We start from the raw sequence: 19,924 nt of genomic DNA, 5'->3' as shown, positions 1-19,924 counted from the left end.
GGGGTACATTACTTTAAGCCATTTTGACATACAGTATCTTTGACATCTCTGAAGCTGATGCTTGAGGCTGCCCTGAGAGAGACACTTGGCTTCCGGTACGGCAGGGGTAGGCAACTAGATACAGCCGTGGGACGATTTTTGTCGGCCCGAATGGTTGGGGGGCCGACAAAAATTGACCACAACTATGTCAAAGAAATGTCATACCTTGATTACATTGAGACACAATCATATATTTTTTAAACTCTGGGAATACTTGGGAACAGATTTCCTAAATTCTTATATATTTTTGCTGAATTCTTGGTGATTTTACAGTCTTTTCTGACCAAAAACTAAAACTTTTTTTTACTAAACACTTTAGGGGGCCAAAAATAATCACTTGCCTGATGCCGACCCCTGCGGTACGGCACGTGTCATTACAAATCACGTCATTTCTGTTTTGCTGGAGTAAATCCACTGTCCTGACGCCGGTGGTCAAGCTCTCTGGATCTATACTTAGTTTTACCTGAGTGCAGCAAGCAGGTAGGCTATCAGCGGAGCAGAAATAGGTTGTCTGAAGTTCCAATTTAAAGTTAGATTTACTTCTAACAAGGTGAACTAGTTTAGCCAAGTTGCTACTTAAAAAGGAGTACGGTGTGTTTTTGGTGTGCATCATTTATCTTGTAGCGGTGCAGGTCACTAAGTATCACCCTCTCTGCCTCATTCTGTCAGACTGCTGCCCTGTCCTGTATGGAGAAGGGATGGGGGCTCCACTCTCTCGCTCTGTCTCTTTGTGCTCTCAGTCTCACAGATTCATACACTCTGTGAGTGTGTGCTCTAGTTTGACCAAGATCCACATACACCGGTACTATAGGCACTGGCTGCAATCAGGGTTGGGGTGAATTCCATTTAAATTCCAATCAATTTAGAAAGTAAACCAAATTCCAATTCCACATTTTCATAATTGGAAAGCATTGAAGATAATTGGAATTTCAGTGTACTTCCTGAATTTACTGGAATTTAAATGGAATTGACCCCAACCCGAGCTGTAAGAATTTGGAATTGGCCACCCCGATCAGTTGATAAATATTTGTTTTATTAATAGCTAAAGCTACCCTTGGTCGAATTAGTAATGTATAAACTTTACCTTTCAATTTAAATGAAAACTTTAGTTGAAAAGTTGCATCACGTAGAACAGGCTGGGTTGACCGGCCTCCATAATTTTTTAAGGAGCAGCATAGAGACAAATGACCGCGTCAGTCGCACTGTTTTATCCTCAAAGCGGGCAAAGAACTTGTTTAGCTTGTCTGGCAGCAAGCCGTCGGTGTCCGCGACGTGGCTGGTTTTCCTATTGTAGTCCGTGATGGTCTGTAAACCCTGCCACATACGTCTCGTGTCTGAGCCGTTGAATTGCGACTCCACTTTGTCTCGATATTGACGTTTGCCTGTTTGATTGCCTTGCGGAGGGAACAACCACTCTGTTTGTATTCTGCCATATTCCCCGTCACCTTGCCATGGTTAAATGCGGTGGTTCGTGTTTTCAGTTATTCGCGAATGCTGCCATCTATCCACATTTCTGGTTAGGGTAGGTTTTAATAGTCACAGTGGGTACGACATCTCCTATACACTTCCTTATAAACCCGGGTTTGTTATGATTATTAGTCATGGATGTTATGGGCAAATGTGCTCAGGGAACAACACGCTCAGTCACAGTCTGTGACTAAACAATCTGAGGACCGGGCATCACTACTGACCAAAAAGAAGCCTTATTCTGGGTTTCCATTCAATCTACATTTCATATTTTAGCCTTTTCAACACAGTTTGAAATTCTCACTTGTAATTGCCTATTGTCTACTGCATACAACCCTAACCCTGATCTCCCGCCTCTCTCTTCCAGTATGTCCCTCCAGACCTGTGCATCTGCAACTTTGTGCTGGAGCAGTCTCTCTCTGTGCGGGCCTTGCAGGAGATGCTGGCTAAGACTGGCCAGAACAGTGAGGGGGTGAGTACTGACCCTCTACCACACCATCTATACACACAGGCCACACACCCATTCACACTCCCACCCCAGGGCAGACAGCAGAGAGAAGTATTTTCACAGAGTGTTCTCTGCCCAAAGGGAAACTACTGAACATCCCCTGTTTCACATATTCCATTTGATTAATTTCAGGATTTCAGGGTAGGAGAAGACAAACATTTTATGAAATTGTTTATTACGATGACTGGAGTTGCCTCAGTTTTATGTTCAAACACTTTTTTTTCTCTTTGAGAGGGATTAATGAGAGGAATTGGCCTATTACATTGGCCTGGAGACCTGGGCGCTGGGAGGTTGAGCCCTCCATGAATAGTAATGTGGATGAAAGTCGTCAGGAGGCAAAGGTCCTCTTATTTGCTGTAGCTTTCCTGAAGTGTTTCTGCCCTGTGCTGCTCAGTTACCCATTTGATTAACAATGAGGCTGAAAAGAAAAGCTCTCAAAGCTACAGTATCATTTCCACTATAGAGCATAATTGCACTGTAACTACCTTTATACACCACGCACAGAGAAGCAAACAAGTCCAAATGACAGAGCTACTGTCGCATACACACACCTGAGGCAATGGAGGCAATCTCATTGAATGGACATACACATGGCCATTGTTGAGTTCATATGTGTATATACTATAGCTAATGTAGTTGTAGTCAAAGCAGGTCTCAACACTACCTCCCTATCTCCTCTGAACAGGCAGTTACAGTAAGTACAAAGGATGAATTACCTATTTCCTTAGTCTACAGTCATGTGTTTGGGAGATTGTAATTACAAGGCAGCCCTACAGAAACACAGCATTACCACGCTGCTCTCTCCATGCTCCTCTTGCTGGGAGCAACCTAAATGCTGCCTCTCCTAAAATGTAATGTTTAATGTTTCAAAGGAAGGATGGGGGTAGATATAATGGTGCCGTTTTACCAATTGTGCTATTGTGTGTGTTTTTCCGCGTTATTTGTAACTTATTTTATACATAATGTTTCTGCCACCGTCTCCTATGACTGAAAAGAGCTTCTGGATATAAGGACAGGGATTACTCACCTCGTACTGGACGAAGATTTTTTTCTTTAACGAGTCGGATGTGAAGGATTTACTTCAGACACCCGACAAGGCCCAAATCCCTGTCATTCGCATGAGAAGAGACGGAGATATCAAATCAAATCAAATGTATTGGTCACATACACATGATTAGCAGATGTTATTGCGAGTGTAGCGAAATGCTTGTGCTTCTGGTTCCAACAGTGCAGTAATATCTAGCAAGTAATATCTAACAGTTCCACAAGAAATATCTAATATACACAAATCTAAGTAAAGGAATGGAATAAGAATATATAAATATATGGATGAGCAATGTCATTGTCAGAGCGGCATAGGCTAAGATGCAATAGATAGTATAGAATACAGTATATACATATGAGATGAGTAATGCAAGATATGTAAACATTATTAAAGTGGCATTATTAAAGTGACTAGTGTTCCATTTATTAAAGTGGCCAGTGATTTTCAAGTCTGTATGTAGGCAGCAGCACATCTGTGCTAGTGATGGCTGTTTAACAGTTTGATGGCCTTGAGATAGAAGCTGTTTTTCAGTCTCTCGGTCCCAGCTTTGATGCACCTGTACTGACCTCGCCTTCTGGATGATAGCGGGGTGAACATGCAGTGGCTCGGGTGGTAGTTGTCCTTGATTATCTTTTTGGCCTTCCTGTGACATCAGGTGCTGTAGGTGTCCTGGAGGGCAGGTAGTTTGCCCCCGGTGATGCGTTGTGCAGACCGCACCACCGTCTGGAGAGCCCTGCGGTTGTGGGTGGTGCAGTTGCCGTACCAGGCGGTGATACAGCCCGACAGGATGCTCTCAATTGTGCATCTGTAAAAGTTTGTGAGGGTTTTAGGTGACAGGCCAAATTTCTTCAGCCTCCTGAGGTTGAAGAGATGCTGTTGCGCTTTCTTCACCACACTGTCTGTGTGGGTGGACCATTTCAGTTTGTCAGTGATATGTACGCCGAGGAACTTAAAACTTTCCACCTTCTCGACTGCTGTCCCATCGACGTGGCTAGGGGGGTACTCCATCTTCTGTTTGCTGAAGTCCACAATCATCTCCTTTGTTTTTTTAACTTTGAGTGAGCGTTTATTTTCCTGACACCACACTCCGAGAGCCCTCACCTCCTCCCTGTCGGCTTTCTCATCGTTGTTGGTAATCAAGCCTACTACTGTTGTGTCGTCTGCAAACTTGATGATTGAGTTCGAGGCATGCATGGCTACGCAGTCATGGGTGAACAGGGAGTACAGGAGGGGGCTGAGCACACACCCTTGTGGAGCCCCAGTGTTGAGGATCAGTGAAGTGGAGGTGTTGTTTCCTACCTTCCCCACCTGGGGACGGCCCATCAGGAAGTCCAGGACCCAATTGCACAGGGCGGGGTTGAGACCCAGGGCCTCAAGCTTAATGATGAGCTTGGAGGGTACTATGGTGTTGAATGCTGAGCTATAGTCAATGAACAGCATTCTTACATAGGTATTCCTCTTGTCCAGATGGGATAGGGCAGTGTGCAGTGTGATGACGATTGCGTCGTCTCTGGACCTATTGGGGCGATAAGCAAATTGAAGTGGGTCTAGAGTGACAGGTAAGGTGGAGGTGATATGATCCTTGACTAGTCTCTCAATGCACTTCTTTTTTTTTTTTTTTTTTTCACCTTTATTTAACCAGGTAAGCCAGTTGAGAACAAGTTCTCATTTACAACTGCGACCTGGCCAAGATAAAGCAAAGCAGTGCGATAAAAACAACAACACAGAGTTACATATGGGGTAAACAAAACATAAAGTCAAAAATACAAACAGAAAATAGATATACAGTGTGTGTGAATGTAGTAAGTTATGGAGGTAAGGCAATAAATAGGCCATAGTGCAAAATAGTTACAATTTCGTATTAACACTGGAATGATACATGTGCAAAAGATGATGTGCTAATAGAGATACTGGGGTGCAAATGAGCAAAATAAATAACAATATGGGGATGAGGTAGTTGGGTGGGCTCATTTCAGAATGGCTGTGTACAGGTGCAGTGATCGGTAAGCTGCTCTGACAACTGACACTTAAAGTTAGTGAGGGAGATAAGAGTCTCCAGCTTCAGAGATTTTTGCAGTTTGATCCAGTCATTGGCAGCAGAGAACTGGAAGGAATGGCGGCCAAAGGAGGTGTTGGCTTTGGGGATGACCAGTGAGATATACCTGCTGGAGCGCAGTCTACGGGTGGGTGTTGCTATGGTGACCAGTGAGCTAAGGTAAGACGGGAATTTGCCTAGCAGTGATTTATAGATGACCTGGAGCCAGTGGGTTTGGCGACGAATATGTAGTGAGGGCCAGCCAACAAGAGCATACAGGTCACAATGGTGGGTAGTATATGGGGCTTTGGTGACAAAACGGATGGCACTGTGATAGACTACATCCAATTTGCTGAGGAGAGTGTTGGAGGCTATTTTGTAAATGACATCGGCGAAGTCAAGGATCGGTAGGATAGTCAGTTTTACGAGGGCATGTTTGGCAGCATGAGTGAAGGAGACTTTGTTGCGAAATAAGAAGCCGATTCTAGATCTAACTTTTGATTGGAGATGCTTAATGTGAGTCTGGAAGGAGAGTTTACAGTCTAACCAGACACCTAGGTATTTGTAGTTGTCCACATACTCTAGGTCAGACCCGCCGAGAGTAGTAATTCTAGTCGGGTGGGCGGGTGCAAGCAGCGTTCGGTTGAAGAGCATGCATTTAGTTTTACTAGTGTTTAAGAGCAGTTGGAGGCTACGGAAGGAGTGTTGTATGGCGTTGAAGCTCGTTTGGAGGTTTGTTAACACAGTGTCCAATGAAGGGCCAGATGTATACAAAATGGTGTCGTCCGCATAGAGGTGGATCCGAGCTTCACCAGCAGCAAGAGCAACATCATTGATATACACAGAGAATAGAGTCGGCCCGAGAATTGAACCCTGTGGCACCCCCATGGAGACGGACAGAGGTCCAGACAACAGGCCCTCCGATTTGACACATTGAACTCTATCTGAGAAGTAGTTGGTGAACCAGGTGAGGCAGTCATTAGAGAAACCAAGGCTATTTAGTCTGCCAATAAGAATGCGGTGATTGACAGAGTCAAAAGCCTTGGCCAGGTCGATGAAGACGGCTGCACAGTACTGTCTTTTATAGATCATGGTTATTATAATGTTTAGGACCTTGAGGGTGGCTGAGGTGCACCCATACCAGCTTGGAAACCAGATTGCATAGCGGAGAAGGTACGGTGGGATTCGAAATGGTCGGTGATCTGTTTGTTAACTTGGCTTTCAAATACTTTCGAAAGGCAGGGCAGGATGGATATAGGTCTGTAACAGTTTGGATCTAGAGTGTCACCCCCCTTTGAAGAGGGGGATGACCGCGGCAGCTTTCCAATCTCTGGGGATCTCAGACGTTACGAAAGAGAGGTTGAACAGGCTAGAAATAGGGGTTGCGACAATTTAGGCTGCTAATTTTAGAAAGAAAGGGTCCAGATTGTCTAGCCCAGCTGATTTGTAGGGGTCCAGATTTTTCAGCTCTTTCAGAACATCAGCTGTCTGAATTTGTGTGAAGGAGAAGCGGGGGGGGGGGGCATGGGCAAGTTGCAGCGGAGGGTGCAGAGCTGGTGGCCGGGGTAGTGGTAGCCAGGTGCAAAGCATGGCCAGCCGTAGCAAAATGCTTGTTGAAATTCTCGATTATTGTAGATTTATCGGTGGTGACAGTGTTTCCTAGCCAGTTGGGAGGAGGTGCTCTTATTTTACATGGACTTTACAGTGTCCCAAAACTTTTTGGAGTTAGTGCTATAGGATGCAAATTTGAAAAAGCTAGCCTTTGCTTTCCTAACTGATTGTGTATATTGGTTCCTGACTTCCCTAAAAAGTTGCATATCGCAGGGGCTGTTCGATGCTAATGCAGTACGCCACAGGATGTTTTTGTGCTGGTCAAGGGCAGTCAAGTCTGAGGAGAACCAGGGGCTATATCTGTTCTTAGTTCTGCATTTTTTGAATGGGGCATGCTTATTTAAGATTGAGAGGAAAGCACTTTTAAAGAACAACCAGGCATCCTCTACTGACAGAATGAGGTCAATATCCATCCAGGATACCCGGGCCAGGTCAATTAGAAAGGCCTGCTCGCTAAAGTGTTTTAGGGAGCGTTTTACAGTGATAAGGGGTGGTCGTTTGATCGCGGACCCATTACGGACGCAGGCAATAAGGCAGTGATCGCTGAGATCCTGGTTGAAGACAGCGGAGGTGTATTTAGAGGGTACATTTGTCAGGATGATATCTATGAGGGTGCCCATGTTTACAGATTTAGGGTTGTACCTGGTAGGTTCGTTGATAATTTGTGTGAGATTGAGGGCATCTAGTTTAGATTGTAGGTTGGTGTTAAGCAGATCCTAGTTTAGGTCACCAAGCAGTACGAACTCTGAGGATAGATGGGGGGCAATCAGTTCATGATGACAGAAGTGAGTGCTACAGGGCGATAGTCATTTAGTTCAGTTACCTTTGCATTCTTGGGTACAGGAACAATGGTGGCCATCTTGAAGCATGTGGGGACAGCAGACTGGGATAGGGAGAGATTGAATATGTCCGTAAACACACCAGCCAGCTGGTCTGCGCATGCTCTGAGGATGCGGCTAGGAATGCCGTCTGGGCCGGCAGCCTTGCGAGGGTTAACACGTTTAAATGTCTTACTCACGTCGGCCACGGAGAAGGAGAGCCCACAGTTCTTGGTAGCTGGCCGCGTCGGTGGCACTATGTTATCCTCAAAGCGGCAAAGAACTTGTTTAGCTTGTCTGGCAACAAGCCGTCGGTGTCCGCAACGTGGCTGGTTTTCCTATTGTAGTCCGTGATTGTCTGTAAACCCTGCCACACACGTCTCGTGACTGAGCCGTTGAATTGCGACTCCACTTTGTCTCAATATTGACGTTTGCCTGTTTGATTGCCTTGCGGAGGGAATGACCACTGTTTGTATTCTGCCATATTCCCCGTCACCTTGCCATGGTTAAATGCCGTGGTTCGTGTTTTCAGTTTTTCGCGAATGCTGCCATCTAGGTTAGGGTGGGTTTTAATAGTCACAGTGGGTACGACATCTCCTATACACTTCCTTATACACCTGGGGACGTAGGTTGGGGTGCCTTGTAAGGATCCAACGGCGAGAGGGTAATCTGCCGCTACCATCAGTCCTATTAGCCAACGTACAATCGTTGGATAATAAAATGGATGAGCTCTGATCAAGAATATCCTACCAACAGGACATTAAAAACTTGTGGCTGAACATCGACATGGATAACATAGAGCTGGTGGGGTTTTCAGTGCATCGGCAAGATAGAACAGCTGCCTCCGGTAATACAAGGGGTATATTTGTAAATAACAGCTGGTGCACAAAATCTAATATTAAGGAAGTCTCAAGGTTTTGCTCGCCTGAGGTAGAGTATCTCATGATAAGCTGTAGACCACACTATTTACCGAAATAGTTTTCATCTATATTTTTCGTAGCTGTCTATTTACCACCACAAACTGATGCTGGCACTAAGACCGCACTCAACGATCTGTATAAGGCCATAAGCAAACAAGAAAATGCTCATCCAGAGGCGGCGCTCCTAGTGGCCAGGGACTTTAATGCAGGGAAACTTTAACTGTTTTACCTCATTTCTACCAGCATGTTAAATGTGCAACCAGAGGAAAGAAAACTCTAGACACGTACAATGCTCTCCCTCACCCTCCATTTGGCAAATCTGACCATAATTCTATCCTATTGATTCCTGCTTACAAGTAAAAAAACTAAAGCAGGAAGCACCAGTGACTCGCTCAATACAGAAGTGGTCAGATGACGCAGATGCTAAGCTACAGGACTGTTTTGTTAGCACAGACTGGAACATGTTCCGGGATTCTTACACCACATCAGTCACTGGCTTCATCAATAAGTGCATTGATGACGTCGTCCCCACAGTGACCGTACATACATACCCCAACCAGAAACCATGGATTACAAGCAACAACCGCACAGAGCTAAAGGGTAGACCTGCCGCGTTCAAGGAGTGGGACTCTAACCCGGACGCTTATAAGAAATCCCGCTATGCCCTCCGACGAACCATCAAACAGGCAAAGCGTCAATACAGGACTAAGATTGAATCGTACTACACCGGCTCCAATGCTCGTCGGATGTGGCAGGGCTTGCAAACTACTACAGACTACAAAGGGAAGCACAGCCGCAAGCTGCCCAGTGACACAAGCCTACCAGACGAGCTAAATTACTATGCTCGCTTCGAGGCAAGCAACACTGAAGCATGCATGAGAGCATCAGCTGTTCCGGACGACTGTGTGATCATGCTCTCCGTAGCCGATGTGAGTAAGACCTTTAAACAGGTCAACATTCACAAGACCACAGAGCCAGACGGATTACCAGGACGTGTACTCCGAGCATGCGCTGACCAACTGGCAAGTGTCTTCACTGACATTTTCAACCTGTCCCTGACTGAGTCTGTAATACCAACATGTTTCAAACAGACCACCATAGTCCCTGTGCCCAAGAACACTAAGGTAACCTGCCTAAATGACTACCGACCCGTAGCACTCACGTCTGTAGCCATGAAGTGCTTTGAAAGGCTGGTCATGGCTCACATCAACACCATTATGCCAGAAACCCTAGACCCACTCCAATTTGCATACCACCCCAACAGATCCACAGATGATGCTATCTCTATTGCACTCCACACTGCCCTTTCCCACCTGGACAAAAGGAACACCTACGTGAGAATGCTATTCATTGACTACAGCTCAGCGTTCAACACCATAGAGCCCTCAAAGCTCATCACTAAGCTAAGGACCCTGGGACTATACACCTCCCTCTGCAACTGGATCCTGGACTACCTGACGGGCCGCCCCCAGGTGGCAAGGGTAGGTAACAACACATCTGCCACGCTAATCCTCAACACGGGAGCCCCTCAGGGGTGCGTGCTCAGTCCCCTCCTGTACTCCCTGTTCACCCATGACTGCATGGCCAAGCACGACTCCAACACCATCATTGCCAACGACACAACAGTGGTAGGCCTGATCACCGACAGCAAGGAGACAGCCTATAGGGAGGAGGTCAGAGACCTGGCCGTGTGGTGCCAGGATAACAACCTCTCCCTCAACGTGATCAAGACAAAGGAGATGATTGTGGACTACAAGAAAAGGAGGACCGAGCACGCCCCCATTCTCATCGACGAGCCTGTAGTGGAGCAGGTTGAGAGCTTCAAGTTCCTTGGTGTCCACATCAACAACAAACTATCATGTTCCAAACACACCAAGACAGTCGTGAAGAGGGCACGACAAAGCCTATTCCCCCTCAGAAGACTGGAAAGATTTGGCATGTGTCCTCAGATCCTCAAGAAGTTCCTCATGTGACAAATACAATTTGATTTGAAATGAAAAGTATGATGTCGCACTTTTTTCCAGGTTGCTGTGTTTTACTGATCTCAGTTCTGCACTTTTCTGAATTGAGTATAAGGAATTTGTTTGTGTGCCTCTGGTCTTTGTTTAGTTCATTACCCGATGCAGGATGTTGTATTTGAGTGATAATAGTATATTGTATCAGTAGAGTGAGCCAGGAAGTATAATTACTAGATCATTTATCATTTCATTGCTCTGTGGTCAGTTGTTTTCTAATTTATTTTAATAGACAGATAATTAAAGCAATTCTGATACACTGATCTTATTTGCTACAATCTATTCTGTTAAAACTGTGCTAGTCATTGCAAACATCTCCTTTGGTTTTCATTAATCAGCTGTAACAGAGCTGTACTGTTACCATTGCTATGTTTATCCATTGTGTTCTGTTCATCTCTCCACCTGTTAGCCTCGAGGCAAGGACCGATGAGTATGTTCACCATTCATTCCATTCTCCTCTCCTGTCACCTCTCTAGAGCATGGCTGTTTAGTCATGCTAGCAGCTTGCGCTCCCATTTTCATTGGAAATGTATCCAAGGGATACGATAGTCCCTTCAGGAAAGCAAATAGATTCACTACAGAAAGCTAGTGTCTTTATATGCAAACATGAATGTGTATTCTGCTGAAATGACTAATGACATTATGGATTTATTTAAACAAGTGAGTCAATTGTGTCACAGCACTTAGCAACATGACAAAGAAAAATGGATCCGGGTATAGACTTGCCATACAAATGGTCTCGCTCAACAGTTACTGCTCACATTTCTTCTGGCCAAAGAGAACATGCTACACCTCTCCTGGATTAACATCAGATGAATGTCAGTCTTCAGTCATTCCTTAGGGGATTTAGAAGTAAGTCCAGAATCGCTGAATATTACCAACAGATTCTTACCTGTTCACAAATTCTGCACCTAACTTCAGGCATACAATAGTGAGCTACATTACATGTATTATGACTGTAGAAATCAATACGCTGACATTTAGAAGGATTTAAAAAAATGTTATTATTTCTGTTTCTGCTTTAACCAACTCGTTGTTGCCTTGCCAAACTGCTAATGATTGGAATAATTTCCATAATTTGAGCTGTGGAGCTTAATACTCATTGAGTTGAGTTCAAAGATAAATGGACTTGTCAACGCTGCAGCCTAGCGACCACATTGGACTCCCAATGCAGGGGAATTTAAAAATCAAGCCCGATTGGTTCGAACACAGCTGTGTGAACTGGAAAAGCCCTTTGGCAAGAGTAAAGCACAGGTAGACTGGACCTTCATGAGCGCTTAATGTGCCCTTAAAGCTTAGTGAGACGTTTTCAAGTGAAACTGCTTATTTGCGAGAGCTAAGCTGCTTTCTACTTGCCACTTTTAACCCCCTTGCATCTACACTTAGTAACTTAACTTAACTTAACATGATCTGCTAGACTAGTTCAATATATTCCAAAGGGAAGGTAATAGGTTAACAATACTTTATGGCAGATTGTAATCTTTTAATCATTGTTTCTCCTTGATGCACTATTTTCCTCTCTCTAAGGAATGCTGCGGAGACTGATTCAGACCTGGTCTGGATAAAATATTTTAATGCTGGGTTATCTCTTTAAATTCTCTCTCCTCACATGCGTCTCTTTTCACTAACCCTCTCCATTCCTCTGTTCCTGCTCTGAAATGTCAACGGAGGAAACACCACTAAGGGAAAATAGAAGTTGAATGTGTCACGATTCTTGAATCAATATTCTGTCATGATGAGCTACAATGGAGGGTATTGACTTACAGAATAAATAACTTATTGATATACAGTATTGAGCTTGTCTCAACTAATAGGCAGAGATTCCTTAAAGTGGAATAGGATCTTAGTAATGGTATCTTGGACTAATATTGTGTTTGTTTGAGGGGTAGAAGGCTCATAGATCTTGTGAACAGTGAACACACAATGCTCAGAAAACCCTTGCAGAAGTAAGCTATCAAACATCCATTTAGCTCCGTTTCAGCTAGTGAACCCAAATGGAATTCTGTGTGAAGTTCCTCTAACATCTCCAAAGAGAGCAGTGAACAAACTTGTGATTTCATAACTTTGTTTACTGGGTTATGTAGCAAAGGTCAAGCTGTCAGAGTCAGTGACTGAAGCGCCCAGGGTAAGGCAGGGTGAGCCTGATACCCTCTGGCAGGGCGACGTGTGCAGTGGTATTTCAGTGCAACCTCTGAGAGAAACCCCATCGCTGTCCCCCTGGTGGCTGCTGGATAAACGCAGGGGGGTGACGTGCTGGATATAATGCAGGTGGATATGCCCAATGCACATTAGACTATCCCTCAGGAAGCCTGAACAGCCTGGCATGGTGCTGGAACTGCTGCAGTCTGCATAATCCATGGCAACTGCATTGAACTGGAGGCTATGGTCTTAGCAAATAGCAGCACAGATAGAGGATGCACGGTTAAGAAGACACTGGCATGCAAAATCAATTATGTCACAAATAAGATCTTGCACAGCACGTCACCATCTGTGAATTAACATTTTACAGTACTGTGGAATGACAGACGGAGACGAACTCACATATTTTCTTTAACTTACAGCACATTCTCAGTAATGTAACTCTCTTATCTTACTGCTCCATAGAGGCTCATAAGAAAGGTGAGTAACACATGGTTGCCTACAGAACGAAGGGACAGGTTTGTAAGCAGAGCCCAAGTCGTGACCTCACATCAGTCTTTCCCCTACGCATCTCCTCGAACTGCTGTGAAATCGCAGTGGAACCCGTTTGTGTCTTTTCTCTCCTAGTGCTCTCTGTCACAAACCAGAGCCTTCTTACTGTAACACAAGGTCTTTGTCACCAGCGCATTAGAGGCAGAGAGCTCTCTCTCTCTTTCTCTCTCTCTCTCACCCCCCATTCCCTTTTACCTGCAGTCGTGTGACAATGATCTTTATTCTGCTCCATGGATACAGGAAGCAGGCGTCTCCCCTGAGTGACACGTCTGACTGCATGCCTTCAGTGTTGTGTTGTGGAAAGCAGGACCGTCGTCAGAGAGGAGACAGGCTGAGAGGGGCAGGCTGGGTCAGTCTGTGGCCCCCTGCCTTATGTGAAGTCATCATTGTGCGCCAGACAGTTTTAGTTCTCTATCTGTGATGCAGATGGAGAGATAGGAGAGAGTGTGAGTGAGAGAGAGAGAGAAAGCGAGAGCGAGTGAGAGAAAGAAAGCGAGAGAGAAAGGGAGAGACAGAGAGAGAGGCCACGGGGGATATCCTGTCTTATAGTGTGTCTGGTGTGTGATGGGTGTTGTGCTGTCTCCGCAGGCGGCTCAGGGCGGTGGACACAGGACACTTCTGTATGGACACGCTATCCTCCTGAGGCACTCCTTTAGCGCTATGGTGAGACTGCACTGCACGCACACTCTTATACGATACCCAAGGACAGGGGATTGTTTTGTCATTATTCCATGTGTTACTATTTCATAGTTACTATTTTATAGCATTTCATAGGAATATTTGTTTAATATGTCATACTGACATTTGATCCAGTTCTGAGTGTTACAGCAGGATTGTGTGACTCTTTTGGTCATCATTCTCATGTTGCTTTGATGTGTATCTATACATTGCAGTATCTGACCTGTTTGAAGACTTCAAGGTCACAGACAGATAAGCTGTCCTTTGATGTGGGGCTGCAGGAGGACTCAACAGGTAAAACCTCACAGTCACATTCATAGCTGGGATTCTGACTTTACCTGCCCCACTATTCATTTCAGATTCTCTTAAGCACTGCATGAAAAGAGGGATTTGCAGTTTCCTATATTGTAGGAAATGTACCACATTTGCAGAGATTTCAGTTATTTATTCCCTAGGAGATCTCCCCTGGTAACATTCCAAGCAGACTGAAATAAATGTCCTAGATTGGATCTTTGTCACGATGTTGAGGCTCAGCTCATTTGTCTCATAAAGATGTTAAAGATGGTATGGCTTTCCACATATTGGAAGGCTGGTTGCTGTGGTGCTTGTATGTTGATAAGTGTGAGTGGGCTTACAGTATATTAGAGTTTGTGCGAATACGTTTGTGTGTCTTAAATGTAATTTATGTGTCTGTGCTGTGCTCGCTTGTGTGTGTTGCTTTCACCATTGTCATCTATCCCCAAACAGTAGTTACAGGTTCAACTTTCTGTGTAGCTCAATCATCTGTGTATGTACACTGAACAAAAATATAAATGCAACATGCAACGATTTCAAAGATCTTTCTGAGTTACAGTTCATAAGGAAATCAATCACTTGAAATAAATTAATTAGGCCCTAATCTATGGATTTCACATGACTGGGAATACAGATATGCATCTGTTGGTCAGAGATACCTTAAAAAAAAAAGTAGGGGCGTAGATCAGAAAACCAGTCACTATCTGGTGTGACCACGATTTGCCTCATGCGTGACACATCTCCTTCGCATAGAGTTGATCAGGCTGTTAATTGTGGCCTGTGGGATGTTGTCCCACTCCTCTTCAATGGATGTGCAAAGTTTCTGGATATTGGCGGGAACGGGAACGCGCTGTCGTACACATCGATCCAGAGCATCCCAAACATGCTCAATAGGTGACATGTCTGGTGAGTATGCAGGCCACGGAAGAACTGGGACATTTTCAGCTTCCAGGAATTGTGTACAGATCCTTGCGACATGGGGCCGTGCGTTATCATGCTGAAACATGAGGTGATGGCGGCGGATGAATGGCACGACAATGGGCCTCAGAATCTCATCACGGTATCTCTGTTTATTCAAATTGCCATCGATAAAATGCAATTGTGTTCGTTGTCTGTAGCTTATGCTTGCCCATACCATAAACCCACCGCTACCATGGGGGACTCACAACGTTGACATCAGCAAACCGCTCGCCCACACGATGCCATACACACTTTCTGACATCTGCCCGGTACAGTTGAAACCAGGATTAATCCGTGAAGAGCACACTTCTCCAGCGTGTCAGTGGCCATCGAAGGTGAGCATTTTCCCACTGAAGTCGGTTACGACGCAGAACTGCAGTCAGGGTGGTGAAGACAACGAGCACGCAGATGAGCTATCCTGAGACAGTTTCTTCGGTTGTGCAAACCCACAGTTTCATCAGCTGTCCGGGTGGCTGGTGAAGAAGCCAGATGTGGAGGTCCTTGTCTGGCGTGGTTACACGTGGTCTGCGGTTGTGAGGCCGGTTGGACGTACTGGCAAATTCTCTAAAACGACGTTGGAGGCGGCTTATGTTAGAGAAATGAACATTCAATTCTCTGGCAATAGCTCTGGTGGAAATTCCTGCAGTCAGCATGCCAATTGCACGCTCCCTCAAAACTTGAGACATCTGTGGCATTTTAGTGGCCTTTTATTGTCCCCAGCACAAGGTGCACCTGTGTAATGATCAGCTACTTGATATGCCTGTCAGGAGGATGGATTATCTTGGCAAAGGAGAAATGCTCACTAACAGGGATGTAAACAAATTTCTGCAGAACATTTTTGAGAAATAAGCTTTTTGTGCATATTGAAACATTTTGGATTTTTTTTTCAGCTCATGAAACATGAGACCAACACTTTACATGTTGTGTTTATATTTTTGTTCAGTGTATATTTGTATAATGTTTTTTTTTAATGCAAAAATACTCCTGTCTGAACTTAAACAACTAAAACCAGGTTAAAACATTTTTTGGGGAAATTATAATGAACCTACATTTTTTATAATGTAATCTCTAAACTATTTTTCTTAAATCACAGTATTTTTAATATAGAGTTATTAGCAGCGCTATTTAGCGAATTTGGTGGATTTTGTGGTCTCAATCCAGTGATCTTATTAACATTATTCATCAGGAATATGGGCAAAATGGAATTATTGACAATGAAAAAGGTGGGAATGATGTTCCCTTGTAATATAATTGCTACATTTACTATCAATATAGCATACAATATTGTTTTCCAGTTTGCATTTAGCCCCAAAAAATTGGGATGCGAATATTTGTCACGAACGTTGAGACGGGTCAGACCAAGGTGCAGCGTGGTATGCGAACATGTTTATTAAACTGGATAAACACTGACAAAACAACAAAAGGCAACGAAAACGTGACGTCGGAAGGCTATACACAAACAAGCCAAACACACCGAAACACAAACAAGATCCCACAACCCAGGCAGGAATACTGGCTGCCTAAGTATGATCCCCAATCAGAGACAACGAGCGACAGCTGCCTCTGATTGGGAACCACACCCGGCCAAACATAGAAATACAGAACCTAAACTTTCACACCCTGACCAAACTACCTAGATAATAACAGTCTCTCCAGGTCAGGGCGTGACAATATTGGGTCGCGACTGAGACAACCTGGTTAAATTTGGGTCCCGAGGCAAAACCAGTTGAGAACCAATGATGTAGATCATAGAGTTATAAATAACATTATTCAGGCAGGTGACCGCACCACTGTTTCTCTGTGCTCCTGCAGGTGAAGCCTGTTGGTGGACCATCCATCCTGCTTCCAAACAGAGGTCAGAGGGCGAGAAGGTACGCATCGGAGATGACCTCATCCTTGTCAGCGTGTCATCAGAACGATACCTTGTGAGTACACCTTCAGTCTATAAACATCTCATTAAGAATAATACATATTATAGGCTATTTAATGTTTCCAGACCCATTAAACAGAGCCATAATGCCATTCCATCCTGTAGGTTAGCCAAATATTGTAGATCGCGTTCTCGGACTGAAGGTGTCTCCCTCCCACACAGCTCCCTCTGTCCAGTAAAGCAGACCACAGATTGGGGACAGGAAGCTAAGAAAGAGCAGGGGAAAGCTACACATGTAGAGCTGGGATGGAGAGAGCAACACTGTCAAACTGAACACCTACTGTACCCTACCTTACTCTGTCCCCGATCTCTCCTTCCCTACACCGTGCAGCCTGGCCAGCCCTGCTCCCTTGTTCCTCTTCAGGCCCATCTATGAGCATCTCCCAGACCCAGACCCCACTGTGTTATTCCCACTGTGTGGGTCTCAGGGCCTTGGCATGCTGGGCCTGGAAAACATATCCAGCATGACGCAGGGAGAGTGTGACAACAGCCCGGCTCCGGGCCCTGCTGTCACCATTGAGAAGCTCCCTCTAACCTGGCATATAGCACCTCCAGGTCCATGAATGGAGGAGGGAGGTGGAGAGTTCCCCAAGTGTCTGGCGCGTGCACACACACACAAACCCAGAGCCCTAGAAACTGGTAGATTCCCGAGTCCACTCGCAGTCCTGTACACTCTCCAGTGCCAGCCTCTCTCCAGCTTGATGAAGGACTCTAAATCTACTGCATTGATAACAGCCTTCCTATCATGCCCTCCAGTGCATGCATGGACAAACCTCTGAGTTGTAGCCTGGCCCAATGCCTTGAATCAAACTGGATATTTGATATGGGCCCTGCAGTATAGGCCTACTGGTAGTGTGTGTCCCATACTGTAGTTATTGATAGTGTGTGTAACATAATGTTCCTCTGTCTCCACCAGCACCTGTCCATCTCCAATGGCAACATCCAGGTGGACGCGTCCTTCATGCAGACTCTGTGGAACGTCCACCCCACCTGCTCCGGCAGCAACGTGGAGGAGGGTAGGTTCATTTAGCGTCACTGGCTTATAATGTTGTTTGAAATGTTGTGGGTATCAATTAAAGGTGCTGTTAATCCATCCTCCTAAAGGTTACCTGCTGGGTGGCCATGTGTTGCGTCTGTTCCATGGTCATGATGAGGTTTTGACCATCCCAGGGTCCGACCAGAGTGATGAGCAACAGAGGTGAGACCTACAGCTGGGAAACGGCTAAAGACTACAATAAATTAGTTTTCCCCTTAGTCTGTTGTGAAAGTGGCCTAAGATCAAATCAGGCTAATTTCTCTGGCCGACCTGGCTGACACTGGCTGGATTGAGGCAATTTACTGTCTTGGCTTCCTCTGGACCCAACAGGATGTTGTCACTACTCAGTGTGAAGCTGGGTCCGAGAGGAGCACAGAAAAATGTCTGCCTTGTTTTCTATAGTCACGCAGCACTAGGGCTGACAGCCAGCAAGATAGCAGAGGGAAATGGCACTTGGGGGTCGGGGAGACATTACTGTAGCCCGTATAAACATTGCCAGGCGCCGAAGACATGTGAAGGACCCTTCATCTTCCTCCCAGTCACACTGTCTATTTTTAGCTCACTGTGTGTGTGTGTGGCAATATGCTGCTGAATAAATATTGGTTGTCAGCCTTGGCTTTCCGTTTAGACCTTGAAATGTAATAGAGGGAGCATTTTCGTAAAACCTTACATTTTCATGAAGGTCCATCAAACATAGTCCTAACAGTCAACAAGGGCCATGAAATATCATTTTTATGTCTGGAGCCAGTCACCTACATCAGTAATAGACAGTGTTGCTCTCAGTCTCCGTTGGTTACGTGGGTGTCCTGGATAAAGGATGTGCTCTGTTGCCGGGAGGGTAAATATTAAGGTTAATCTGAGGTCCCATTCTGAGCCTTCCTTCCTCTGTGCTGATATCACTATGACAGAAGGGAATAAAGCAGTTGGTATCATGTGTCATAAAAACATGACCTTGAGACAATTATGAGCCTGTGGCAGTATTAAAACATTACAGAGATCCAGACCTTTCATCCTCATGCACCTCTTGTGTCCCCAGGTTAGTGAACTATGAGACGGGAAATGCAGGAGCCAAGGCCAGGTCTCTGTGGAGGCTGGAGCCTCTCAGAATCAGGTGAGTTCAGCTCTTTTTATTCCCTCCAGCTTCTCTCTCTAGGTGTTCTATCTCTCCCTCTCTCTCGCTCTGCTCCAACTCACTTTGATGTTTCATGATGCTTTGAGTCAGCCTTTTTGACCCCAACCATTTGTAAAGTCTTTGAAAGATTCAATATCTGTGGCTTTTCTCTCAGATATGCCCTGAACTGTCAGATCTGGAATTTGTCATCCATGTTTCATCTGCTATGGTTTTGACCCTGTTTTGTTTTGATGTAAGCAACTGGGAAATGTCTAGTCATAAGAATGGGTATTACATGCCTAATTATTCAGGTGTTTTCAGCCATTTAGTACTTATCTATGCACATGACATGATACCAGCTAATTAACAGCTAGCCTGGCTGCTAGTTCATCATGTGTACACAATCTAATTAGGGGATATAATGCTTCTAGGGGCTAGTAGGCTGTTGTTCTTGATACCGTTGTGTGTGCGCGCGTGCGTGTGTCTCTGTGACCCTGGACAGCTGGAGTGGGAGTCACATTCGCTGGGGTCAGCCCTTCCGTCTCCGCCACCTCACCACGGGGCACTACCTGGCGCTGATGGAGGAGAGGGGGGTGGTGCTTCAGGACCGGGAGAAGTCTGACACATCCTCCACCGCCTTCTGCTTCAGAGCCTCCAAGGTCAGCGCTTAGGACCAGCTATCTCTCACACACACACGCACACACACACGCACGGACGCACACACACATACACACACACACCTCAGACTGTTTCTCGATCACAGTCA

At 45.2% G+C, this 19,924-nt stretch overlaps 1 protein-coding gene across 1 annotated transcript in view; it reads left to right on the top strand.

Moving 5' to 3' along the window:
- LOC121544942 (ryanodine receptor 3) overlaps positions 1 to 19,924 on the top strand; it is a 217,922-nt gene that overhangs the window by 73,059 nt on the left and 124,939 nt on the right. Inside the window, exons 3-10 of the mRNA XM_045209137.1 lie at positions 1,874 to 1,978; positions 13,738 to 13,812; positions 14,043 to 14,121; positions 16,894 to 17,006; positions 17,928 to 18,027; positions 18,116 to 18,209; positions 19,084 to 19,158; positions 19,661 to 19,817. Coding sequence (XP_045065072.1) covers positions 1,874 to 1,978; positions 13,738 to 13,812; positions 14,043 to 14,121; positions 16,894 to 17,006; positions 17,928 to 18,027; positions 18,116 to 18,209; positions 19,084 to 19,158; positions 19,661 to 19,817 — 798 coding nt within the window. The remainder of the gene's footprint in view (positions 1 to 1,873; positions 1,979 to 13,737; positions 13,813 to 14,042; positions 14,122 to 16,893; positions 17,007 to 17,927; positions 18,028 to 18,115; positions 18,210 to 19,083; positions 19,159 to 19,660; positions 19,818 to 19,924) is intronic.

This window comes from Coregonus clupeaformis, chromosome 29 (assembly GCF_020615455.1).
Source record: "Coregonus clupeaformis isolate EN_2021a chromosome 29, ASM2061545v1, whole genome shotgun sequence".
Lineage (NCBI taxonomy): Eukaryota > Metazoa > Chordata > Actinopteri > Salmoniformes > Salmonidae > Coregonus > Coregonus clupeaformis.
The sequence above is the reverse complement of the archived record's forward strand: the minus strand, read 5'-3'. Positions and strand labels throughout refer to the sequence as shown.